General features: G+C 48.7%; 4 protein-coding genes across 4 annotated transcripts; 2 read left to right on the forward strand and 2 right to left on the reverse strand.

Annotated features, from left to right (window-relative positions):
• Positions 1-4,204: 4,204 nt before the first annotated feature.
• Positions 4,205-6,395, forward strand: H6S33_009879 (uncharacterized protein; the record flags this gene model as incomplete). The annotated part of the gene is made up of 9 exons (XM_044841317.1): positions 4,205-4,365; positions 4,458-4,690; positions 4,756-4,850; positions 4,915-5,053; positions 5,103-5,341; positions 5,424-5,697; positions 5,756-5,991; positions 6,052-6,111; positions 6,168-6,395. 9 exons carry the CDS (start codon positions 4,205-4,207, stop codon positions 6,393-6,395), a joined length of 1,665 nt encoding a protein of 554 aa, XP_044687433.1.
• Positions 6,396-8,487: 2,092 nt separating this feature from the next.
• Positions 8,488-9,508, forward strand: H6S33_009880 (uncharacterized protein; the record flags this gene model as incomplete). The annotated part of the gene is made up of 2 exons (XM_044841321.1): positions 8,488-8,510; positions 8,566-9,508. 2 exons carry the CDS (start codon positions 8,488-8,490, stop codon positions 9,506-9,508), a joined length of 966 nt encoding a protein of 321 aa, XP_044687434.1.
• Positions 9,509-9,662: 154 nt separating this feature from the next.
• Positions 9,663-10,290, reverse strand: H6S33_009881 (uncharacterized protein; the record flags this gene model as incomplete). Its single annotated transcript, XM_044841322.1, has 4 exons — positions 9,663-9,735; positions 9,793-9,921; positions 10,159-10,201; positions 10,278-10,290. 4 exons carry the CDS (start codon positions 10,288-10,290, stop codon positions 9,663-9,665), a joined length of 258 nt encoding a protein of 85 aa, XP_044687435.1.
• Positions 10,291-25,341: 15,051 nt separating this feature from the next.
• Positions 25,342-26,685, reverse strand: H6S33_009882 (uncharacterized protein; the record flags this gene model as incomplete). The annotated part of the gene is made up of 5 exons (XM_044841323.1): positions 25,342-25,349; positions 25,600-25,608; positions 25,687-25,716; positions 25,780-26,360; positions 26,441-26,685. The coding sequence occupies 5 exons, from the start codon at positions 26,683-26,685 to the stop codon at positions 25,342-25,344; spliced, it is 873 nt and encodes a 290-aa protein (XP_044687436.1).
• Between the last annotated feature and the right edge of the window lie 977 nt (positions 26,686-27,662).

Below are 27,662 nucleotides of genomic sequence, written 5' to 3' on the forward strand. Positions count from 1 at the left end.
TGCTTCATTCCACTACATGTACCTACTGTGAAATGGTTTAAACGAAGAGTCTTTATTTAAGATTTCGGAGCTACTGTTTCTGGAAAGATTGAAGTTCGTGGATAGCTACCAGCATCAAAGCTTCATAATTCAACTCCATTGAGCCTAAGTTCTTAGCCCTGGTACATTTCACTTGCTCTGCTCTGCTCTGCAATTTAAAGTCATGAGTCACTGTACAAAGAAACCTTGGATATTGGGTAGAACTTTGGTGAGTCCATGAAAGTGACTCACCTGCTTCTACTATTTCGTCCAATTATTATGTAAATCCCAATATAGGTTGTTCTTGGCAAATATAATATTCTCTCCACATAAGCGCCTTGGCAAAGATCCCTACAATTCGACAGGGTTAGGGACTGATGACTACATGTACTACAGTCGAATCGCCCTATAAGGATACCTCTTATTAGGGTAATCGCCTTATAGAGTATGGGTACGGGTTCTTGGGCTATAATAGCCTTCGTAGACACAAATTACCCCTATATATCTATAAGGGTAAACGCCTTATAAGGGTACCACTTCGCGCCACTTTTGTACCCTTTAGGGCGATTCGGCTGTAATCCCAATAGATAATGGTAATAATGGTATTCTACTACGGCTGCTGGCCATTGATTGGCCTTGCTTCTTCTAGATATCGCTTGGAAGTTGATAAAGATTGGTTAGGGAATAATGATATTGGAAACATTTTTAAACTACAGGGTTAGCTCGACTCAAGTAGTGAATTAAGTTTATTGAGGGACGTTCCTAGAAGTCGTTTGCTAATATTGCATGAAAATATGCCTTCACTACCGCAGAATCTCAGGAATAATGAATCGGACTGGGCTGGAATACCACTTACCCATTGGTCAAGATGACCAAAGTTACGCTTTGGGTCTGTGGGATTGAGGCTCAACAAGCATTTGACCAATCTGAAGGCCAATATTCCAGTCCAGTTCGATTCGTTATTCCTGAGATTTTGCGGTAGTGTATTAGTAAAACCCGACGTTGCGGAACCCATATTACGTAAGTGTACATGTAATAATAATTGGTATCCCTCGTTAGTGGGGCGGCTAGGGAAAGTGATTCGGTTGGATCTGACTGCCTACCTTCAAGCATTTGGTCCTACTCGTAGTTTTACTACTATATACTAATGGCGTTATGCCTTTTGTAGGCCACCTTAGAGCTTTATCATCAGATGGTCTCAACGGGCTACAAGATCGATAGGCTAAAGATAGCATTTGGGAAATGTTAATCTGAAATATTTTCTGCTTTCATTATGTCACCAAGAAAACAACTCAACCCGGCACGGCATATTTATCTCCGGATCGCTACCTAGACCTATCAAGCGATATATGCCCAACGTCCACCGTGAAACGCGGGACTCGAGCTTCGCACAAAAGGATTTTAGATATTAAGGGATCATTTCTTGCAAAGATGAATACTACAGGATCTCATTGGCCCGAGGTTCCATCTTAGGAATCACGATCGATTGTAGCCGAGCATTGATTACAGTTTACAACCACATACGATTGTTTTACGAGAGCCGTTTAGATAAGGTAACATGAATCAAGTACCTCGTGCCCAATACTTTGGTCCCCGGCGTCGGTAACCTTCTGCACAAGTAGATGCGGTCTACCTGTTTACCATAAACAGCTACCCCGTATGCCTTGAATATACACATTAGTTACTTGTGTAGTAGTAACAGACCGTTACTCCCTCACGGGCACCAACACCCCACGTTCCAATAAATCCGACCTTCCAATGACGGGACAGAAACAGATAAACGATCCGATACGCCCAGATCTTCCTGCTGATAGCAGCACGTGCAGTGGCGGCGCCGCACCTTATCCAGACCTCGGTCCCAGGGAGGAGAATAAATCATTGGTTCCCTTCCTGGCCCTTCCCTGGTGCTCATCTTTAGAGGCATGCATGAGCGATGGTATGCAATCTACAGTAGGTATAGGTTTGGGGCGGTCTAAACCATACTGGCATGTACTCACAGTGCCAGAATTAAATTGCCGCTTATTAAGGAAAACTTGGTAGGAAACTGCTCTTAAACTGCGTGAAAATATTAAGTAAGCGGCAATTTAAGTTTGCCTCGGCTTCCAATGCGAAAGGACAGTACTCGGTCTACAAATGAAGAGAGCCAAGCCGTATTATAAAATGCCAAGAGCCAACCCGGGAAGTAAACGGGAGAACCAGATCTCTGGAACCTGCAGTGGCGATTCTATTACGTTGTAGTTGATCACCTGTTGGTTTAATCCTTAGTTGCGACAGAGATTCGGGATTATATCGAACCATGCTATCCTATTCGATAATGCTTTCAGCTGATAAATGAGTTTATTCCGGGTATGCAAATGCAAGCAGAGGGAACTCAGGCCTCATTAGTTATTCGTTACGGAGGCAACTGCCCGGGACGAAGACACATGATGAGAAGAAAGCTTATTGCTACCCAAGCTTCGAATGATCTACGACAGCTATTCCTGCACTTGACAGTAGAGTAGTTGTAATGTTCACCGACGCTTGGAATATGCACAAATATGCGCCCATGACGGCGTGCGCGGTATTTTCGTGTCCTGCGAATCTATCAGCACTGCATATGACAACGATAGGAGTATTAAGCGGAGAAAAAGTGCAGAGCTTAAAACTAGAAACCGTCGATCATTCAATGATACGAAACCTAGTCTCGTACCCAGCCCGTTACTTGCAGCAAGCTGCTCACAGTACGTCCTCTGGAAGCATGGAAGTAGACGGGTGGGGACGAGCCTAACACTAACCATTACTAACTAAGCGAGTACCCTCCATAACACCAACAGCCAGGATATTTCCCCCTCGCACCGCGTACAGATGCACCAAATCCCGGGTGCGAGCGAAGGCGCTGGTTTATGCTTATCCACGTCTCTGCAGCCCGCCGGCCAGACCTGCAGACAATGAAGTAAATATAGTGCGCTGGAGAAGAGAAAAGTTTAGAGTACTCCTGGAACATGTATGAAGGTATGTAGGTATGTAGGTACAAGCAGATACGAAGGGAAAAAAAAACTCAAATCTGAACAACCCAGTGCCTTGTTCTGGTAAGCTTCGTTGTGGTTCACTTGTCTGCCAAATGGGAAAGTTGTGCCACGAATATGCTGGATCGCCGAATGCGGGGTGCCAGAAATAGCAATGGATGGGAGACCCGTCTCGATCCGGACTGATTTGCAACGGTAATTGAGACGACCAACGACCTCTTTCTTCTCACTTAGTCGTCAGCGCAGGTACTGACCTGCGGCCGTGGCGGCGATGGTTTTATGTGGAGTACCGTGTGAGTGGGAGATAGGTGCAGTTCTACTTCCAGACCGACGACACTGCCCTTGCATCTGCTGCCAATTTCACTGCTGCAGGTTGAGATTTATGGGTGTATTGTATTGGCTGTAGAGAGGGTTTCTCTTCAACATTGAAAAAATAAGCCAATGATCATAGGGGCCATCTCGTCTAGACTTCTTAGTATACGTTCCACGCTTCAGCTGACATGACAGCAATATCCTCAAGTAGAATAGTTCAATTCAGCCTAGCTATAGCTCTAGTAGATCATGATCATTCCTGCCTTCAGCATCGACACTGCTCAATTTGCCTTCCCCCATGCAACGCCCTCCCCAAGGTAAGAACAGAAACTCCCTCGGAATTAAACTTCAAGCGAAATGCCCTAGGCCACCGCGCCCCAGTTGGCTACTGTTTCTCTCCCTTGTTGCTGCTAATTGCTAGTGTGGGGTGGGCAAAGCTTGGTGGTTAGGCCAGAAGCGGGATAGCCCCACTACCGCAGCTCTCCCACCCACCCACCCGGTACCCTAGTGCACAACGCAGGGCCAATATGGATTCGTATTATTTCCCTCCGAAAAGAATAACAGATCTGGCTCGAACGATATGACGCACGGGGGAAGAGTACCGACCAGCCATAGCCTTCGATCCCATCCATGCACTCGGCATTAACCCTTCCAGCCAGCCAACCTGAAGGGTACATCTTGTCCGTCCGTGGAGTGATATTCAGGAACGAGGTGGATGCATGCATGAGTGGAGCCATATAAAGGGACCCATTGCATCCTTTCTATTTTCCACCTCATCAGATCAGCAATACTAGCAACAGGCAGCAATATTTTGTTCGTTCGTTCGTTTCGTTCTTGCACAGAGATAGCAGTACTATTGGGAAGTCAAGATGGTCGTCTGCTCACCGAGAAAAATTGCTGCCTCGTTGGCTGCCCTTCTCCCGCTGCTTGCAAATGCTCAAGTTCCCCGAATCATACCCCGGGAGAGCCCGTCCTACAATCATGACTTTGAGTTTCCACTTCCCATCATGCCCGTTAAGCAGCCATTGACGTATGTACTCCTCACCTCTTTTACTCTCCTATTCTCTATCCATATACATTAAGGTCAAAAAAACTAACATCACCACCACCACTACTCTCTAGCTCCTACACAAACCCCCAAACTGGTGTACAGGTCGACTTCTATGAAATCAAGATCAAGGAATTTACCAAGAACCTCTTCCCTGATCTTGGTGACGCCACGCTCATAGGCTACGACGGACAAATCCCAGGCCCGACCTTTCGTGTGCCAAAGGGGAGGGAAACGGTGGTCCGTTTTGTGAACGAGTACTACCGTGATTCATCTATACATCTGCATGGCTCCTATAGTCGGGCTCGTAAGTTTCCTTCCCATTCGGTATGTATGTGTGAGAGATAGTTACTGATGTATGGTGTAATGTAGCGTTTGATGGATGGGCGGAGGACACAATTAAGCCAGGGCAGTATAAAGATTACTACTACCCCAATACACAGTCTGCCAGGACTTTATGGTACCATGTAAGTCCTTCCACTCACACCATGCTCCCTCCCCATACACTCATAAAACCTCCTCTTTTTCCAGGACCACGCAATGGGTATCACTGCACTCAATGCATACTCCGGTCAAGCCGGCTTCTACATCCTCGAAAATGCCGCCCTCGAGGCCAGCCTCGACCTTCCACGAGGAGCCTACGACATCCCACTCATGCTCAACTCCAAGCGTTACACATCCACGGGCAACATAACTAACGAGAGCGCCGAGAGAACCAGCACCTATGGCGACACCCCCGTCCGTTAATGGCCAAATTCTCCCCCACTTTGTCGTTGAGCCGCGGAAATACCGACTCCGCGTGCTGAACGCCGCGGCGAGTAGGACGTTCAACCTCACACTTAATGTGGACTCGACGAGGGCGAATAAGAAGTTCCACGTTGTGGGGAGTGATTCAGGGTTTATGTCGAAGCCTGTGGAGACGGAGTCGTTGGTTGTTGCTATGGCCGAGAGATGGGAGGTGTGTATCCCGCCCCCACCAACCGCGGCCGCTACATGGGACATCACTCGTTTTTTCATACCATACTGACAGGGTCATCTAGATCGTAATCGACTTTGCAAACCTCGCGGGACAGAACCTGACGCTAAAGCAGAGCAACTGCTTCGTTGACACTAACTATGCCGGCTACGACAAGGTTATGCAGTTCCGTGTCGGGAACGCCGTAACCTCCGAGGTTGGCAACGGTCCGCTGCCTGGCAAGCTTGTTGACTTGGATCTGCCGGCGCCGAAGACGCAGCTGGATCAGAACTTTGTCTTTGGAAGGAACAGGGGGGAATGGACGATTAATTCTGTTACATTCTCAGATGTTAATAATCGTATGTCACTAAATTCTACTTCATGGGGAGGGGGCACATATGCTAACGCTATATTTAGGGATACTGAGGAACGTACCGAGAGGAACAACAGAGATGTGGCGGCTGCAGGGCGGCGGCGGGTGGTCGCATCCAGTGCATATCCATCTCGTCGACTTCCAAATCCTGTTCCGACGGAAGTCGACGCAGAACAGTGCGTTTGGGCGGACAGAGGTCACGCCGTATGAGGCGGCGGCGCTGAAAGATGTGATTGTGCTGGGGAACAACGAGGCGGTGACTGTATTGGCAAAATACGCTGTACGTTGTCTTCTATAGAAGTGTTTTTGTTGTCAGAGAAAAAGCTAACGCTAGTGATAGCCATGGGATGGTGTCTATATGTTCCATTGCCACAACCTCGTTCATGAAGATCACGATATGGTACTTTCCCCCTTCTCCCCTCCCACCCTCTCAAGCTATAAACTAACACACCATAGATGGGCGCCTTCAACGTCACCGCCCTCTCCGACTTCAACTACCCCGAAACCACCCGCTTCATCGACCCCATGGAACCCCGTTTCCGTGCAAAACCCTACAAAGGCTTCACCGTCGCCGAGGCCAACAGTGCACTAAAGTTCTTTTCAAGCCTGAATGCATACACAGACGCAGACGGGATCGAAAGCGCACTCGACCAGTATTGGGCCAACAAGGCGTCAGCTCCGTAACGATAATGAATTGATATCTAATTGATAGCTAGTAGCTAGTTAATAACGGGCTTGTATTTTTTGTGCTCTGATTTTTTCTTTTGTTGGCTGGTTGGCTGGGATTCTGGGCGGGAGCTTTTATTTTTGTATTTAGTTAGTTGCTGACGTATCGTCACTACTCTAGAGATACCTGGCTTGAATTTTTTTTCCTTTGTTAATGAATTGAAGACTAGATGCCTTACAAAATTTTAAGATTAACTTAGGGAAAACTATCGTTGACCCTAATTTGGCTCTCGGGCTTGGCGCGCCCCATCATGAAAGCTAGTCCCTGCAGACCACCGCTTCCGGACCGGAGCCGAGAACCCTGCATATGCAGCCACGGGGAGATCATGAGCCTCAACTCAACACACTATGGCAGCTTTAGCAGGTGGATATCGTGATGGGATCCTGGGGTGAGTACATAGCAATCCCAGATCTCGGTGCTGTGCTATTTGCTGTCTGTGAGACTGAGGTCGTGCCATAGTATGAGCCCCGCTTTGTGCTCTGGTATGCTGGTAATCTGCTACGATTGAGGATCGGATCCAGACCAGGCTTTGCGGTCCAGGTAACTTCTTCTGCGTGCTCCGAGTTACAAACCGATTATCCATCAATTCGCATAAAGCAATGAGATCCGGGAACATAGTGGCTTTAAGAACTTTGGGGTTTGTGCGCTCGATAGCTTGCGTGGGGGTTTCTTTGTTCAATATGCTAAAAGACCCGGCTAAGAAACAGGGCTAGGGTTTATTGTAGAAACAGGGTTAGGGGTACTATCACGAGTAAGCGAAATGAGTCTTGGCATAAGTGACGGCGAGGGTTAGGGTTGCACGGGCACTATTATAAATCGCTACGCCGTGCTAGGTGATAGCTACTCGAGAGGAACATCATGCTAGGTTATCATTTCCACTGGACTGAGCTCTCATTTCTACTGCATCACTGATTTTTGGGAACTGTTTCTTACTCAAAATGTTTCACGGTATGGATGCACCAGCCTACATGCATAGACGCCACAGTCAAGCCTCACAGTCTCAGTCTACCCGGGCGGAAAAGTGGGGTAGGTAGTGGGAGCGGGGTATGGTTCACCGAGTTGAAAGGATCGTCTTTGACCGGAGCAGTGTTCTATTGCGGGTTGTTTGTTCTTTTTTCTAATTTCGTTTCTATCAATTGATTGTCATCTCACCTCACTCTCTGTCTAAGGATGTTAGATTTTCTCGAGCTGAAGGAATGGTATGGTATGGACCGTATGGTAACCCAAGGCGCGCAAGACAGCCCAGCCCAATTGTAAATAAGAGCCTCAGGCGCTTAATTACGCCCGCTCTTTGCGGGACGGTAATCACACCATATGCTCCTGTAATTACATCGTGGCCTTCTTTCAAATCCATCGATCCAGGGACTTTAGAGAAATCAGCAGAATGATCATTGGCTTCCAATTTTAGTGCTGTTGGAGAGTAAGGACACCTAATTGCGATCTGGCATACTTCGTTTTCGGTTCTCGTCACCATCCACCGGGAGATTCGCATGTAGAGTAGCGAAGTGTTCGATCTGGCAAAATGCTCAATGCCCAATTGGAATTGTACCACCGCCCCATGGGTGTAGGCACGGCACATTTAGACCATTCCGCGCCCATCATCACCAAATCAGAGCAGAATAAGTGGTCTAATAAGCTCATGACAAAGCCCGGAGATTCAGAGTGAAAAATTTTGCCCTCCCCCATATTGCTTTTTGTTACACGGTACGGTACGCGCCGCGGTGTTTTTTTTGCGGGGGGCACGTGAATTGACGTGATCGTGGCTGCACTTTATTTGACGCAGTGGGGGGTGGGGAGGGGTGAAGGGGGAAAAAAGGAACCATGGAGATGTGTGGTAGGGACTGGTGGAATGGGGGGTCCTTGATAAAGGAAGGGTTTGCCGCGCTCTTGTACGCTTTTCACGAGATGCGGGGATGAGCTGAGGATATTCAGACCCATACAACGAGATTTTTGAGTGTTTAGAGCTGCGACATCGTTAGCACTGCATCCTGTCAATTGAGTTAATTGCGTTATCCGGAATAGAGAATAGACTCCAATCCCACCGCAAAAATGGCCGCCGCTTCATTTGCCAGGTATGATCCTTTGTCTCTCTGACCATTCCTAACGTCACCACTGACACATTCACAGCTTCCTCTCCTCCCCCACAATCCGCCTCATCCTCCCCACCACCACCGAGGACAAAACCTACACCATCCACCGCTCCCTTCTCGCCTCGCAAACCGCCCTCCTAAAGTCCCAGCGCACCCGCAGCGCCTACATTCTTCTCGACCAGTCAACCGTCTCCGTCCCCACCGTCGAGCAGGCCCTCGAGTACCTCTACACCGGCGACTACGCCTTACCCGCTCAGGATGCCGCCCAGGAGGAGGAAGAAGACACAGCGACGCTCCTTGAGACATCGCGACCCGCCGCGCACCTCCCACAGAACTCGCCACTGCTTGCTGCCGCGATGGCAGGGTCGATAGGTATATGGGGGAAAGCGGCGCCGCGCTTTGACGTCGCCGAGAACACGAGCACTTACACGTCGATATACTTCCCGGCCGAGGATAAAAGGAAGAAGGTGCAACTTGTGACGAGCGGCGAGGGCTTCGACGACAAGAAGGAGGCGGCGCATGCACTGCTGCCGTCGCCACCGGCGTCACCAGTGTTCCAGGCCTATGAACCAGTGCTGTCGCTGAAGGGAGCGGCGAAGAAGCTTGAGGAGCAGAAGACGCCGGTGGAGGTGGTGCCATATGATGTGGCGTGCTTGAGGGCGCATATTGCAGTGTGGAGATTTGCCGAGGCGCCCGGTGTCGGGATTCCGGGGTTGGCAAAGCTTGCGCTGGACAAGTTGGCGGTGTTGTTTGAGGGGGCGGCGGGAGAGAAGTTGACGAGGCTTGTGGAGGAGATGGTGGGGGCTGTCTTTGGTGGAGAGAAGGAGGAGACGGTATTGAGGACGTTTGTAGTGGGGAAGGTCGTGTGCAGGATCGCAGAGTTGAGCAGGAGGAAGGAGTTTAATGAGTTTATCCGCAGGGGGGGCGAGTTTGTGGTTGATGTTTTGGGGAGTCTGGCCGATGCCAGGGACGGCTGTTGAAGTACTGGAGAGATATTGTGACTGGCTGGAGTCCTGAGTTTTGTGTCGTTTTCGCTTCTTCCCTTTCGCAGTTTCTTCTGGCTACCACTGTATGATAGTAAAAGTCTCCTATGTGCGTGTTGTATTTGGGTTATGCTTCGTTGTAATTCTGCATTTATTGATCATCAAAAGCTTCTTGATCTTGAACTCTCAATATTGTTCTGCATCTCCTGCTGGCAAACGCTGATCTCGGTTGTGTTGGAAGTCTATATCCCAATTAGAATCTGGGAGAAAGAACAACTTACGTGATAGAGTTTGCAACACTGAGCGATCTCGAGATGGCAGTTGTGCCTTGATGTTGATGTTGATGTTGATGTCGATGTCGATGGTGACGAAGGAAGAAGTTCCCCAGCTCGGTCTTCTTGACAACAACCCTAACCCTGTTAGTTACGGCTAGCCAGACTCATGAAGGAACCTCAACTCTTCCCCACCACCCCAAACGCACCACCTCGCCAGCTGCAGCTTCAGTGTTATCTAGGACCACACTTCTGTACGGACCCATCGCCCTGTTGGCTCGCTGAGCGTATCGAGTGCTTCGCCCTTGTGGAGATGTATTCCAATGCTGATGGCCATGGGGATGCTAAAGGCTTGAATTCCAGAGATAAACGGACCAAGAGCGTACTTGAGAATGCTTCGGTTTAATTGTGTAGAATCCTGTCCGAAGGTTGTTGGCCCTCCCGTAGCTACGTTTATGTCGCCAAAGTCACGTAGGAGCTGTGGGTTAACTTACCTCCTGCGAGCATTGAGTCTGGGATGATGTTGTATTTGGTTGGAGAGTAACGTTCAGTGGTTGTGGTAGGCCAAGATCACACGGTATCAACCAAACGCTCAGTTTGGCAACTGTGGCATCCCGTTACTTGTGACGAAGGTGCTTTCCTTATGGGCCACCAAGCCTAAACACAGCGTGTGCAGCATCGAATACAAGAACACGCCGGAGAAGCCAAAGGAAGTTCTAACGGCTTTGTGACTACATGTATGTACATGTGCATGTATATCCTACATGAAATACATGGAATGATATATATCTGATCACACAATATCACTCGACACATTACCACCAATCACTCACATACAACTTCCTTCATCCATTAAGATTCCCATTCCCCTATTCCGCCTGACGCCCCGGGTACAGCCAGCTCGACTTCAGCTACTTCATACACCATCACCAGCCAACCCGTCTACAAAGCCCTAACCCTACCGACCCATCTTCGAGATTTGTAATAGTAAGCCTTATACTTTGCGGTCTATATATCTAAAAGTGCTATAACACCGCGTTTGTATGTGCTCGACGTGTGGAGCGTTTCGCTATTGATGCCAGATGCAGAGTTGCAGGCAGATGTGGCAGAGATCATTTCCAGTTTTAGGTGCGTGTGGGACTGTCTCGGGTGGTTACGGCTTGAGGAGGGGTGTGTCCGGCTATATCTATGCATGTAGGACGTGAGAGATGTATGTTTTTTTTAAGAAGATGAAGGTGAAGATGTGATGGGTGTGAGGGGGTCATTGAATCGATGTCGCGGGAAACCTTCAAAATGGGATGAATAGACCAATAAATGCATAAAGACCGTGAATAAGATCATTATTCCGAGGTCTAAAAATCTACTCATTATTATCACTTGTGGTCCCTTAAAACATGGGAAAACGGAGCCACCACATGGTACCCATGGTAAATCAATCAATCCCCCCAGGTACCACCGGTTTCTGGCCCACACTACTCACCCCGGCTCGACTTTTCCAAAGCCCCCAGCAAGATAAGCATTCCTACCACTACATACACGAATACATGACTTCCCCCAGTGCAGTCAGCGGGAATATACATGCACACAGATGTAGATGGAACTGTGGTCATAGCAGGTCGTTATTGAGTCAGGTGCCACAAAGGTGGTAGCCCCGCGAGGTGGGTAGTGGCAGCTGCCCATTAGGACACCGCACCACAACGTTCATCACTAGTACTACCACAAATTCCTTCCACTCATCTCTACCACGCATTCATCATAACACATAGTCAATCCTACCGGTGAGAGGAGACAGAAGGGCATCCCTTTCTCCATCCCTCCATCACAGGACCACAGACAGACTACTCATCCGCCAAAACCTTCACCACCTCATCGTCATCAGTGAGTGAGGAGCTTCAGAACGAGCCAAGAAATAGTACAGCCCATCCCTCCATCCTCTCACTTTATCGACTGCTGAAAGATGTGATACATCTCAAATAAGTGGCTAACTCCTCGAACCTTCTATGCAGGGAAAGCGAGTAAGTCCATGCCCATGGCCATAGAGTAAGCCCTCCATCCCAGCAAAAAAAGAAAAGCACACCCCATTACTCCTCCTCCGTCCGCGGAAGATGTGACACATGCATATACAACCTAGTGTTTAACGCCTCTACCTTACAAAAGATCTATTGATAGCTTTAAACAAGATAACTACTAGTCGAGAATGAGCCTTAATTTAAAAGTCGGCATGCATCTATATGTCTTCTAGCTCTAGTTCTGTAGATTTGATTGTAGGAATAAAATGACGGCGGCTAAGCTCTCTGAAAAATTAACCGTCAAGGTATATGAGTATCTTCCGTACGATCCGAGCGGCAAAGATCCGATAATCCCCTATTGCTCCCTCTACTCCCTCTGCTCCAGCTGTCCTCTAATATCAGGAGTTATGAGCCAATAGCTAACCTCTCTCCAGAATAACCCTTAAGATCCCTACAGACTAGCCGGGCGGGAGAGTATGATAGATCACAATGTTATGTGGTGGTGGCTGTAAACGTCCGGCCTCTCTGGAATGGCCTCTCGGTGTGTGCATATAGATAGCTTATGGGCTTTTCGAGCAACAGACCTATATGGATGTAAGCTCCCACTCCCCGACCTACCCTGTGAGAGTAGAAAGGATGAGCCAATAACTAACCTCTCTGCAGGAATTAATAATCTTCAACATACCCGCTCCCCGAGAAGCTTCAGCTCGAGTGGAAGAGCGGTACTCCAGCTTTGCCTAATGATAGTTACAGCACTACCCACTACCACCCACACCCACACTCAGCGCCAATACACCATCCAGCAACATGAGAGTCACATGGAGGGAAGCACCCTCCCCGCCTCCCCTTCCACCTGGCCCTCCACTCCCCCTTCCAGCTATCATAACACGGAGACAATTACAACAACCACATCCACGAGCTGATTAAGAATAGTGATATATATACGTATATGTATTGGTATTGCTTTCCATGCTACTACTGCCTCTGCTGCCCTACACATTACATGTATACGTAGTACGTCCCCCCCAACACAGATTATCTATAACATCGCAGCTAGCTACACTCCTTCCGCTCCTCACTATCTGTCTCAAAAATAAAGGAAAATTCACACACGCACGCTGCTAGATAAAATACACAGAGAGCCAAACCACATACGCACAAAAGGAAACAAGCAAGGAGAAAAGGAGACAAAAAAAAAAAACGCAAACCCGAACCAATTGCAAAGAACACAACCAACACCCACATTTAACCCCAAACACCCCCATCCATGGCTAACGACATCATAACCACGACCACCCACTCACAAACAGCCCCGCGTCCCCAACACTCCCCCCATACCCGCCCCCCGCCCACGCACCCCCATCCCACTCGCCGCTGCCCCCAATCTGCTGCATCATCTCAAACACCCGCAGCCCATCCATATTCATGCACTCGGCGACCATCTCTTGGGGCATAAACATTCCTTGTTGCTGCTGCTGCTGGTCCCCCTGCAGCGGTGCTGGCGGTGGCATCATCTCGTACCCCTGCAGCAGCGGCGGCATATGCTGCTGCTGCGGTATCGGGTACGTCTCGTGTGCATGCACGATATTTGCCAGGCTCGCCGGCAGGCTCTGTGGCGGGGCGTATGATGGCGCCCAGCTACTTGCCTCGGTCTTGACCCTCTTACTGGACTCACGCTCGCGCGCGAGCTCGGTTCTGCAGAGGTCGATTGTGGCTTTTGCGAGGGACTCGAAGACGTCGCGGCAGCCCTGGGCGGCGGAGCACTGGTTGATCATTGATGATAGGATATTGACAGTAGCCTGTGCGTGGTGCTCGATCTGATCGATTGTTGTCTGGCGGCGGACTTCGGTGCAGTGCCAGATGGCGCAGAGATATGATGTGCCCGCCATGAAGAGGTTGTGGCAGGCCAGCCAGGTGTAGTTGATGCAGTTCTCGCCCTGGAGGCGGCTATACAGCCGGATGATCTTCTCACCGCTCTCGAAGATGGTCTCGAAGGCGGAGACACTTGGGTGCGGGACCGTCGGGCATAGCCCATACAGGAGAAGCCGGGTCTGCTCATAGTTCAGCTCTATGAAACCGAGATTGTACCGGCAGTTTGTGTCCTCTTTCGTCTTTGGCACCGTCGCGCACCACTGCCGCAGCCGCTCCTCGACGTCCTTGCGCCACTCGTCGACATTTGCAAACCGCCGTGGCAGCGAGGAGCTACTCTGATACAGCACCTGCTGTATCTCCGACTGGATCTGCCGGATCCTGAAGACATGAATGAAGATCGTCCTGCAGCTCCGCTTGCCATTGACCCTTGCCGGGACTCCCTCACCCTGATCTGTCCAACCCACCAGCTCCTCCGCCGGCAGCGGAGTCCGGATCGCATCATCAGCCACACCAAACGGCCGTCCCAGATACAGCCCCAGCTGGCGGTCAAGCGCATATGTTGACCACCAGAGACGCCGGCGTTCGTCGATCGTGAGCGGGTCCAAGGTTCTCTCTGCGCGCGGCGTGTTCTCCTGGTGCAGGCCGAGATCAATGGCGAGTCGCAGGGCGGCGCCAAGCACATACCAGACCCCGGGCGCAGCCGGCCGCATGATAGAGTACAGCGCCAGCAGGAGGATTCCTTTGAGCCCGTCGAGGCGGTTGTTAGTGTACGAGATTGAGTTGAAGAGCGCGTCCAGATGCACCATCGCTGAGGCGTGATACCGCTCCGGGAGGTTGTCGTTCTTGCTGTTCATTGCAGCCGCAATAGCATAGACCATGAACAAGGAATAGAGGTCCGCATGGTGCTGATTCTCCCTCTCCACGGGATCACTATGATGGTGGAGATCCAGACCAGCGCTGCCGCCGCCGTGCTGCTCAATGTATGCGTAGGCACGCTGGAAAATGAGTGTAAAGCTCGGCCGGTGCAGAATCGGAGTTTGCGGGTTCGCTAGATTGAAGTAGATGTCGATATACTGCTCTCCGATCTGGCGGGGCGGGAAAGGCTCTGGAGCGACACGCTGGCGGGGGTTCGGGGTTGCGGAGTCGGCGGCGGTGGTTGTGCTCTCGGTGGTGGCATTGGGTGACGTTGAAGGTGCGGACTTGATGGACGATGTTGCGCTGTTTGACGGCTGCGGCGGCGGGTTGTTTTCTCCGCGGTTGTTCATCTTGACGGCGGCAAACATAAGGCGGGCAAAGCTGTGATTGACCGTCAGTCAGTCAGTCAGTCAGTCAGTCAGTGATCGAACGAAGGGTTTTTGAATAGAGCGAGTGGGAAGAAGAAGAAGAAGAAGAAGAAGAAGAAGAAGAAGAAGAAGAAGCAGTGATATCTTCTTCGGGATATCTTCAATCAAGGTCACCTACGAGATTCCAGAGCTGCCCCCCACAAAGCCCGGCGAGCTCGTCCCCTGAACACTCACCAGCCCAACCTGGCTCACCAGATTCTCAATGTCCGGCCTCAGATGCAGCGCCTTGTCCTCCGCCGCTGCCCCCGTCTGCATCATCATGTTCCCCTCCACCACGCTCCCCCTCGCACTCCCCGCACCCGCACCCGTCCCCCTCCCGCTCTCGCTCCTCCTCCTCCTCCTATCCTCCTCGCCGCCGTCCCCTTCAGCACTCAGCTTCCTTTTCCCCAGTCCCATACCCGCCCCCATGCCCGTCCCAGTCCCCATCCCCATCCCGCCCCCACCGTCCACCAGGCCCATCTCCCCCTCCAGGAACTTGACCCTCTTCTCCAACCAATCCACATAGCTCCTCGGGACCTCCCGCCCCGTCGCTGCGTCAATACCCACACACTCGACACCGGCCTTGGCGCACGACGTGCACGACGGAAACAGCTGGTCGCACTTTGTCTTTCGCGACCGGCAGCGGTTGCAGGCAGAGATGGAGCGCGAGATCTGCCCGCCAGCAGAGCTACGGCGCCGCGGCGACGACGGCGCGGTAAACGTGGGCCGTTGAGTGCTGGGTGAGGGGATGCTCGAGGTGGGGGGTGAGGGACGCTTTCGGGGGCTGCTGCTGCCGCTTGGGGGGGTAGGTTTGGGCATGGCTCTGCTCTGCTCTGCTGGAATCGGTAGGTGGATGGGCGTGTCGCTTATCGGACCTGGCCAGAGGGAAGGGAAATCAATGCAATGAGATGGGGGGCTGGACAGAGAGAGTGTGTGAGAGAAAGAGTGTATGAGAGAGCGGGAGGAACAGGGAGTATGGCCTGCAGTGGGATGGGTGGGAGAGGGCCTAGCTGGCTGGATTGATGGTGATGGAGGTGAGGTGAAGTGAGGAAGGTGAGGTAGGTGATCGAATGGAGTGAATGAATGGGAATAGACAGACAGATATAGCTGATAGATGATAGCCAACACACTCCTTACTCTTCTTCCTCTTCTTCGTCTTCGTCTTCTCTTCTCCTCCTTCCACTGACTGACTGCCTGACTGACTTCTGCTGCCGTAGTGACACCTGTCCAAGATCCTCACGATATGTAAAAGACTCTCAAGGCAGCAATCCCTCCGGCCCTCCTAGTAATCTCAGGAGAAAGAAAGGAAGAATGCAAGAAATGCAAGAAACAGTGCAACCAAGTAAAAGTAAAGAAGTAAGTAAAATAAAATACAGTTAGCTAGGTAGTACCGTACCGGCGACCCGGTGCTCAATTCCCGAACCTGCGTTCCCGGGGGGAGGGGGGGGGAGGGTGGAGGTTAGATACATAATGTTAAACACCCACTCACTCTCGCTCCCTCGCTCCCTCGCTCCCTCGCTCCCTCGCTCCTCCCTCCCCATGCGTGGATTATCGGGGCGAGTCAAACAAAAAGAAAAAAGGAAAGGAAAAGAAAACTAGAGTATGTACTTGCAGAGTAATCACTACACACCAGACAAGCGAAGGGCTGACAATCGATCCAGGAGGAAATAATACTAATGATCCCTACCAGCTACCGAATCCATCGAGACCTAGACACTTTCCTATCTACACTACTAGTAGCAACTAGGTCTTAGAATAATACCCCAGAAACACATGAAAGACCTCTCGTGCAACCCCCAGATTTATGATATGTGGCCGTTTACCCGCTCCCTGGTTCGGGGGAGGGAGCACTAGCCGATCTTGGGTTCTGGTTGGGGAGAGACGTGTTTCGTGATAATGGGAAGCCTCCGAGAAAGTGTGCCTACTGTCTGTCGTGTTACTGTTTGGGGTACAATCCTCACTCACTCCTTCACTCAGTCAGTTATTTCTTGGTGATCAACTAATTAACTGGCCGTGGCAACTCAAGTGCAAATATCGATGTATGTACACTAACTACATACCACGGTCCTCGGGATTTTAAACTCAGGAGGTAGATCTCCCTATCCATACATGGAGGTACATGTATGTAGTATCTGAGTCTGTAGAGTACTCTACCCACTGTGCCCATTAGTTAATGTTTTACTCCACCACCACCCGTTATAACCGGTCCATCCCCGTTCATCAACTAGGCCTAGAGTACTCTACCTACCAAGACCCAACGGAGAACAACACCGCTCTGCTGGGTTGGGCTGGGACCAAATTACAGATGGCCCTCTGTCTTTATTTACTCACCACATGGCACGCTAGAGTAGAGTACAGTACACTAGAGCACTCTATTCCAATACGCCGGGAGAAAGCCTCCCATTCTACCTACACAGTGCAGACAATGTAAGACACACCTTTCCTCTACCGTGGGGGCTGTACCACTCTCCCCCCAAACTCGGCGACACCGACAAGCTTTTCCATTTCGTCCTCAACTCAGTCACCAATCCACCTGCCTCCACGGCACTCCACATCCACATTCGGCGGATTAACATTCTTCCACACGACCACCGCTGCCCAGGAAAGACCGTTCACTGTTCCTCCTTCCCCAGACCGGCGACCTCCGAGCGGTTTCGCCGACACCCCGATCCCAGGGCAAGGGTTGGCGCATGTCGGTGCCGGGGGTTATGTGGGTTATGTAAGGCGCCGTACGTCGGTTAGAGCAAGTGGCAGGGGGGAGGGTGCGAGTGATTGTGGGTGATACATAGAGTGCTAACCTAGCCAGAGCACACATATGATACATACAGAGCACGTGGGAAGGATATGTGCTTTTTCTCTCCATATTTTTTGCTTTTGTCCCTTTCACTGGACAGGTTGGGGTAGTGGGCGGAGAGAATTGAGGCGCGGTGGGTGGGCTGGCACCGCTCCTTTTTCGGGATGTTGGCGCGTGATGATATGAGGGATACGAGCGAGTGATGATATTAGGGATACGAGCGAGTGGGGGAGAGTTAAGGTTTGCTGGAAATCCGATATGTTGTGTAGACAGGTATCTTGGCCATGGTGCCGGAACGAATGTGGGCAAAGAGGAAGGTGGCATATGTAGATGGTGGAATTGAGTCATGTCGAAGGGGCCTGGCGGGGGAGGGGGGTTCGTTTTGAGGGGGGAGGGTATTATCGGAATGATGGATTACATGCTCAATTACCAGTTGAGCTTTAATAGGGCAGTAAGGATGGTTGAAGTCTACACAGTAACCAACCCCAAAGTTCAGCAGTGCTTCCAGCTTCACTACCAAAAATACACAAAACCGAGTGACAGGCTGTGATCTACATCCTGGCCTCCTTCGGCTTAACTTCCTGTTCCAGCGCCGCCGTTGCCGCGCCCGACTGTCATGGTATGTGTTTCAGAGCTTGCTTTTTCCCCCTCTCGTGCGAGCACTCTAGAGTGTATGTATGTAGGTAGGGACTCTCAGAGCCTCTCGTAGAGTCGTGCCGACCTCGACCTCGCTACGGACCCGGTTCTGCGTCCCAAACTAGAGTTCCTCTGGTACCGATAAAGTTTCCTGTCAGCATTGTGGTGGATGGGAGGTTGAAACGTGGGAATAGGGACCGATCGACGCGGCAGTGCCATACCCGCTGCTATTTGAGGGGGTGAGACATTTGGACGTCACGGTGGGGCTTGGCCTGCATGGCTGCAGTGCAGAGTGTGGCTGGAAGGTGTCAGATTTCTAAGTTGATTGCTTTCATTTGGGGATGTCAATAGAGTAATGCAGTAGGGGAGAGAAGACGAGGGGGCGTGTATGTGAATAGGTAGGTAGGGGGGAGATTTAGAAGACACCCTACTCTACTCACGTCTCGACTCCACTCCAGGAGGGAGGTCCGGTTACATGAGGTGAGTTCCAGGAGTGGAAAAACGTCCATAGTGGTGAGGGCGAGCTGGGTAATTTTCCCGGGAGCAGAGCAGAGTACTCTACTCTAGAGTATGTACCGGTCAATTCACACATAGCTGGCATGTAACGGTGTTCATGTTCGACAATCGGAATCCCAGGGACGCCTCCCGTGTAACGTCTCGATATATGCACTCCAAAGCTTGTGTTAGGGCTCAGATCCCTCCCCCCCGACATCCAGCCGTAAGACAGTGAGGACGGCTCGCTTGAGCTAGTTCCGATAGACCCGAATGGCGCGGCTCCGGGTCGAGCGATTGAGGTTGGCTGTGGTTTCAGGTATGGGTGAGGGAGATGATTGGCTTGTGCTTGTATGTGCAGATTAGATAGAGTACATACTCCAGGGTGGTTGATAATGGTGGTACAGTGGTGGATATGGGAGCCAGTACAATACTCTACATGGGCGGTATCATGAGACGTTAGGCGTTAACGGGAATCTATTTCACTAAAGGTGGCGTTTGTTCAGAGACAGAAAAAATATCGTGTTGTATAATCAGATGGAACAAGGGTGGAAGAGAAAAAATCTTATGAAAGACAAAAAACAAGATTGCTGCAGACAGCATGGAAGACGTTGTCAAATGCTGGCCGGGGGGGACAAGTCACAAGTATCAAAGAGTGCAAAAACTGAGAGGCCACGGCTGCTAGCTTTTAAAATTTGGTTAGACTAGCTAGGACAATTAACCTAAATATACACAGCAGTAATTGTCATCGACACAGTATCAGCGACTATCACGCTCCTACCAATCATATGGCGAAACATGGCACACAGCAAATAGGAATGCTTGCCCGATCATAGGGGCTTCAACCCAAGTAACCCAGGGGGTCAGTGCAGTGTTTCCACTTTCGATACCCCAATATATACCAACCCACCAAATGCCGTCGACCAAGATCCACTGCATTGATCTAGACTGCTCCCAGCAATATACGACGGTTATGCAACATACCACAAAGATTAAATCTCCGCAGCCATAGCCGTTGAAATTGGCCTTAGCCGTCGAAACCCACCATAGCCGTTGAGATTGTCTACCACCGGCCGGAAATGTGAGGAGCCGGATAGATACTGTCATCAGAAAAGTCTTGGTTGGGGTGTTAGGCAAGGTTCGCTCGTAAGGTAAGGTCATACAGAGTGACTCTGGATCTGAGAAAGGCCAGATCCTGGTATTGAGAATTCCTGGCATGGTTCTGAAAGGGGCTAGTTATGCCATCAGCTAGGTAGAACTCGCGAAGGTAAAAAGCACACCCTTGAATTCAGCGGCCATCATGACCTGACAGTCCACATGCTCCCTTACATCGCGGTACTTAATCTCACAGCGCCTTTACCACCAATACAGCTTGCTTGTTATCTTCTCTTCAGTCTTCACTAGTGCTGAGGAGATTAAGCTCAAATTACAGGGCTGACATAGGTCTCACGAAGACTCAAACGAGGCGGAAATGACAACATTTCAGTCTTCTTCGCCGAGCGATACCAAGTAAGGCTGGACGCTATGAAGCGATATCTCTATATATGGTTACTACCACCGTAAAAACGTATTTGAAGATCAAGTCCAAATTGAGAGAGATAATAGCAAGGATATTTTCAGATCGGTGTATTGATCATTGATCAGGCCCCCACTTGCGTATCATGCAACCTGGAGGATATATGTAGTCGTCGTCATGCCATCCTGCAGCAAAAGCTTAGTAATGTGGTGAATGAAGGACTACTTGGACGTAAGCCAGAATTTAACCCATGAGTACTTAAATGTGCGGGAGACGTGTTATGATTATTATTCTAACAGGAGGTCATGAGAAATCACTCGAATATTGATTACGCCAAGCCTCAGTTCAACGACATCTTGACTACACTCGTCATCCCTTTGTCTTCCAATGCTGCCCGTATATAAGAGAGTATAAAGATTTTATGAGATAGGATAAGATCAATGGGCAAGGAAATGATGGAAAGCTTAAGATGGTGTGGATTCGCTACGGTGTTCCCGCTAATAAGCTAGTATGTATAGTATTGACACGGTATGCTTATTACGATGCAGAGTGAATTCGGCACCTAAATCCCGGATTCTATGGTATTGATCTCACCCCGTTCTTTTAGTACGGTATGTGTACTTAGTAAAATGCGCACGGTAAGTAATAGGCCTTCGGCTTGTTCTACCCAAGTCCCCGACCCGCCCTCCCTCCGTCTAGGGCCGGGGTTTGTATGAGAAAAGTGAGTGAAATACAGCACATTAGAAGACAAAGGTGTGAAAGAGACCTTAGGTACGAATCCTAAATGTGGAAATTACCTTTTTGCTTTTTATGCGAAGTCAAGGAGGGCGAAGAGATCAGCAACATAAGGTAGACCATTATTGCGAATCTCGCTCATTCTGGTTTATTCTCCACATCAGGTAGTACTTGTGGAGTAGGACACATAGAGCTAATCTAGTAGTGATTTGGTTTCTTCTTAGCTCTTGGTTCTGGGACTGTAAGAGTTTAGTAATAACGGAATTCTATATTCTAAATGGTTATGTTTTGTTTGCATTTGTAGCTTGTAATCGTCGTGATAGCAGAGCGGCCAATTGCAAATAAAGCCGTCTTGGCCTGAAACTTTCACGGTGCCGCACCGGCTTCCTCATTTTAATTTTTTGGGGGCGGGGACCGGGTTGGAGCGATCTATGGTACATGGTGGGTTAGGGTTCTTTTCGTCCAGAGATTTATTCTTTTCTTTTTGGAAATACCCTTCTCTTTTCATACTTATAGATGAGGTTTTTCTTTATGCAAAACGTCTAAAATGACAGTTTTCGGTATACATGCTCTGCAATAACACATGATGCAAGATGACACGGTTCTCAGGAGGCATCTGCTTGACCTTACACCGAGAGCACAAAGACAATCGGGCAAGGCCAGTAATAAAGGTCGATTCCCAGCCCCACCACTCACCCCTTCCGCCTCTAGAAAAATCAAACATGGAATAGTGTTTCTATATTTCATCACGACTACAAGAAGAAAAAGAAGAAAAGAACAAAAGGTTCTATAGAACTACAAAAGATACCGCAGCGACTTATTAATGAATTTGCGCTCCTACCCCCACCCCTGGTTTGAAACCCGGACCTTATGTATGTGGTTGTATCCTGGGTACACTCGGTGTCTAACCCGACGAGCAGTCTATCCACTAGACCACCCGCCCATAATGGGTGCTGCGCTGGAAGTAATACTTAAAGCTTGGCAATGTGCCAAGATGAGGCAGAACCCTAACCCTTCGATGTCGGTGCTCATGATCAGCCACCAAGGACATTTTTTTTTTTTTGTTTAATTCATTAATTGTATACAGACCGTAGTCTATGACAATATCGCACTACCCCAGAACTTCCCAATCACTTCCTCCACCTCTCACACAGTAAGGAAAATAAATAAGTAAATAACATAAGGAATAATCCAAAACAGTAGGCTGGCAACCTGTAACAATGGGAATCATCGTAACTTATGAAAGTAAGAAATAGTAAGTTATGAAATAAGATATAGTACAGTACCAAAAAAGCGGGTGGATCCAGTACCATATCTGGCAAAATACCGTAGGGTTACGGTATTGTTACGGTGTTGCTACGGTACAATAGTTAGGATTCCGATTTAATTCGGAAGTTTTGCACAATTCCGTATTGGTACAGTACCTATTACAGCCTCTTTTTTTCGTACTGTAGCTTATGCCATCAAGGACATGTACATACATAGTTGTATCATAGCGAACTGTGTCATCTTGCATCATGTGTTGTAAAGCACCTCTACCGAGAAGAGTCTTATTTTAGACCTTTTCCCTATTTGTTTCAATATCAATAGGTTTTATACTAGTGGACACGTGGGTAGTGGATGTACTCCTAGTCCGTTCTAAAACATATCTCCATCTTCTCGAGCTCGAGCCTGGTGCCTTCTTACCTCGATCGTAGTTATGGAGACTCAGGCACTGGCGTGGGAACTGGGTGGAGTATTAAGGCTAGTTACTGAGAATTGTGTTATTTTATATATATAAATGTGTGAAAAACGAATTTAGCACCAAGAAATTCAAAGAAAATGTATCCTTCATGATATATATAATGTGTCCCCCTACCCCATCATCATTGGCCTTTATTTCTCGATACCACCAAGCCGCCAACTACTACGTATGTAACCTTTTCCACTGCTAAATATTCAGTTTTATGCGCTTCAACTAAAGTAAACTGGTGAGCTAAACTAATTTCACTCCCGATCGAAGATTATTAAAATTGCATACCTAGAGTATATATCCGCACTCTGAAATTTTTTATTTGCTCGCATCACGAACAGCCGTCTCTTTTAAGATCTTGGCGGCACTAGCTCGTACAATTTCGTCTGCCAATTCCAGTGGCGTTTTCCCTGACGCATTCTTCAATGCTGGATTGATACCCAGTGAATTCGGATGCGTGAGAAGTGTACGAATGACTGAGATAGCATCGGCACGGATTTGGTCCTTGACATATTCTGGATCCGGCTCGTCGTAGGTGGAAATGCAAGCGCAATGCAGAGGTGTATTTCCGTCAAGATTTACAATATTGCAATTGGCTTTGTTGGCGAGAAGGATCTCAACAATATCAGAATATCCTTTGTAGCAGGCGTCATGGAGTGGTGTGTCTCCTTTTGCATTTGTAAGATTGATGTCTGCTTGCTTTTCGATAAGCATTTGAACAAATTCCTTATTCCCGTGCCTGCTTGCAAAATGAAGAGGAGTATCAAGTCCATCGCATGTTTTATCTATGATAGCTCCCCCATCAAGTAGAAGCCTGCCCATTTGCTCGTCCCCATTAATGCTGGTCAGATGTAGCGGCGTGTAATTTTCATCACACTGAGCATTCGGATTGGCACCGCCCTTCAACAGGGCTTTGACCAAGGACTCGTTCCAGGAGCTCACTGCTAGATAAAGTGGTGTTTCTTTGGTAAAACGATATCTTACTTCAGTATTCGCCCCTTTCTCAAGGAGGTATTCGAGCATCTCCTGATGGCCTAGCAGCACTGCCGCACTCAACGCATTGCCATGCCTTCCGCCGGGGGTGTCTATCATTTCCGTAAGATCAAGCCCCTTGACATAATCGAGTAGGTTATTTTCTACCGCAATGTGGAATTTAGATGTTCCGGGAACCCATCGATCTGATGGATAGCAACCTTGAAGGTTGTCAATTCTAATCCAAAGGTTGAAATATTTCTCATCGAAACTCGCGAGATTGTGTGTTTGGTCAATCCCGAGATTTTGCGCTTCACGAGCGTGGTGGAACCAATATGAGGTAGCGTAATTTAGGAAAGGATATTTCCAATTCCAATCTTCTGGTGTGTAATTTTTCCTTTCCACTTCGGATTCGCTCTCCGGAGAGATGTCTTTCTCAATCAAAGATACCTGCTCCTCCATACCCTCTCTCATCAAATATGAAATGCAGAGGCTTGCGAGGTAGTCATGACTCTGTGCTGTATATAGGTCTGGAGATCCGGTCAGATCTACTCCAAGGATACCGAATCCCTTGGGCATGAGGAAGTCATTGACGCAGTAATGGATCACGAGGACGAGGTTACTGCCAACCCCCTTTTCGAGAAGGCCGCCAGATCTTGCTATTAATCGTTGCTCAAAACGCCCATCCGCCTGAATTGTAGCCTTCTCAGAGAGCGGTACTGTTCTCCCACCCGAGGGAGGGGGTATATCGGAATTCACACCATCACGGAATTCGGAAATGCTTAGGGCCCGCTCGGTAAAATATAAGAAGCGGAAGATCCTCCTGCTTTCCTCAAGGTGGGCCTCGCTCGACTTCGATATATTTTCAAAGATCTTCGGTATAAGATCAGTCATGGTTGTTGGGGTTTCGTCGATGATTTTGCGTAAGTCTCCAATCTCGTCCCTATTGCGCGCGCCTATCTGTATTTTTCGGACAATAAGTACGGCCCACGAGAAAATGCCCTCAGAGTTTGATATAATCGCTTCGGTAATTGGATACATTTCGTCCTCGTCATATTCGTACTTCCTCTGGAGTTTCTTCATCTCCTGTCGTACCCACCCCGCGATATCATCTGTATTTTCCCTGTCGAGAATCAGATCTGGGTTGCCACCCCCGGGATGAATGCGACTTGATATGCAGAGCTTGACACCTGGAATATCCGCAATGTCATCCAAAAGAGTGATTATTGCGTCTTTATCCTCGTCTAAACACTCGTCTACCGCATCAATAAATAATATAATGGGAGAAATTGAAGGATCGGCGAGCATCGTTTTAAGATGCTTTTTTAGGTTGTTCGTGTGCCACGTCCAAGCGGTTAGAGCTTGTCGATCATTCTGATACATGTGGTCTTTGAGGATATGATCGAAGAGGTGGGGGTGTAATATGAGGATGTCCACGAGGAGTGTCCGCAGCATGCCTTCCAAACTCTTTTGTAAATCTATTCCTCTACCATTAAAGAAATGGCTTGCAACTGCCAAACTCTTGTAACTCAGATCGCGTTGCAGTAGACTTAGGGTTTTTTTCATGAGTGCCGATTTTCCACAGCCTGGTTTGCCTGTGATATAAAATGTGTTGCCCTTTGCTCCATCAATCCACTTGCGGAACTTTCCATCGGCTTTCCAGATCCACTCGAAGGTATTTTCTGCTGTTTGTGCTTCGATTTGACGGTTATCGATCTGAGGAAAGGATAGTTTACCCATACAATCTATCATGAAAACTTTGAGTTAGCTATATTTGCGCAAGTTTTATCAGAAAAATGGAGTATCTCTGCGTATGGACATACCTTTTTGCTCAGGGTTCAGAGGTTCTACTTCTACAACACTGTTAGTGCCGGGGTTTCCACATGTTTATTAGGAGTAAGTCATTCTCCTCTTACCACCTAGTTGGTTTGGATCGTTTAATTTCTTCATAAGCTTTATACAATCGCCGATAAGCCATTCACTAGCCGCGAGATAACTTGAGGTGATTTGTCTAATCTTTTGCAACTCCGACCACTCGTCAAGTGCAATACCATCCAACCCATCTGCAGCAAAACGAAAATATTTATAGTCTCGATTGAGCTGGTTGAAAAGTGTGTGAGCCGATTTACAATCCGTCAGGATGCTTAAAATCTTTTTCGCCAGTGAGATTGGATTTGTCGAGACCTCTGTAGCTGTGGTGGCAATACCTGTCCCCACACTGATGACATAACCAATCTTGCGATCTCCAAAAAACTTTTTCCTTTCGATATCAAGATGTAGAATGGGATTATTAGACCCAATGCCCCCATCCACAAAGTCGGCCGTATCAGTATTGCCCTCCCTTTGCTTAGAGAAATGGGAGAAATAGGTCGGGGCTGCAGAAGTAGCAATAGCTGCTTCGAAGATCTTGAAATCCATATTTTCTGGAGAATCGGAGCTGGTATAGTTCCGGATAAGAGTGGGAGCTCCGTCGGCGTATTGGGCTGCCACCACAAACCTGTTGACGGTTAACATTATGAACCCGGCCCATTCATGTGTTCTATGGAGCCTTATGAATAGAGGGAGGCTAGAACATACACTTTACACTTATCTGTGTCGCAAAGAAATGGAACATCTTTAACTGATCTGTTTCCCCTCCTTTCCTTAGGAAGATACTTTTCCAGGATCTGAAAAATTGCTTTCTTCAAGGTTTCCGAATCAAATTGCGCAGCACCAACGGCTGCACGAAGACCTCTAGCGGCGGGATTACCCTTTATCCAGGAGAGTTTGAAGATCATTCGGGAAAGTTCTCCGTATGCATCAATACAGTCAGAGACTTTCATATTCTACCCAGTTCATTAGCATTGAATAATTTAAGATGTTCCAGGACAGGAGTAGTACCAAACACCCAAGCATAATAGCGATGATGCTTCATATTAACAGGAAATTAGTATTCAGTCTCTTATGCTCGATATAAGGGGAACAAACCCTCCTGTGCTTGTACCGCCAATCATATCAAAATAATCAGAAACTCTAGCATTGGGATCGGCCCTCCACATCAAGCGTTCAAGTATTATAAGCGAAGAAAGTCCCCTAACTCCCCCGCCATCTAAATCTGTTAGAGTTCTCACTGATACTAGTGCACCTGAGGACCATGGAGATTTACCTAGAGATAGTAATCTCAATGGGCGATGACTTTCCTTAGTAGACATTGTTTCGACGGAGTGGATTGATGAGAAGTTTTCTTTAATTTTCTTGAGTTGATTGATTGGTGGGAGATAGAAGGGAATAGGCGAACATAGCTGCTTTATATACTCGACGAGAGCCTAAAGAATCTGAGTTTAGATCATCGTGTATGAGAAGATGAGTTTACCTGCCGTTGTCTCTCTGTCCCGAGAAAGCTGAGATGGGGATGGGAATATTCTACAGCTGGGCCGCATGAGGGGCGGATGACCTGATGAAAGGTTTGAGATGGTGCCCAATATGCAGAGCAGAGAACTTCTCAACGTGATGGGCTCAATTGTGGCTGCAGCTGTTCATGTCGACAAGAATGAGTATGTGCAGTTGAGCCGAGCTAGTTGAAAGTAAACATCCCCAGTATCAAGCGACCAGGGTTGATTGATAGGCCAAGGTGGTCGTAAGGCGCGGGACACAGTTAACTCAATGAATTTATGGGTGATTACGCTTACTAAGGGCCACTGCGGCCTCCGCTACAAACTCTACGGCGGAAGGGATAGATTGATATCGACAATTCTAGAGCCAAATATGAACCATTCTCAGCTGAGATGTGCTCCACAACATTGCCTTCAGCCTCAGCCAC

The sequence above is a fragment of the Morchella sextelata genome (genome assembly GCF_020137385.1).
Source record: "Morchella sextelata strain SCLS chromosome Unknown scls_36, whole genome shotgun sequence".
Taxonomy (NCBI): Eukaryota; Fungi; Ascomycota; class Pezizomycetes; order Pezizales; family Morchellaceae; genus Morchella; species Morchella sextelata.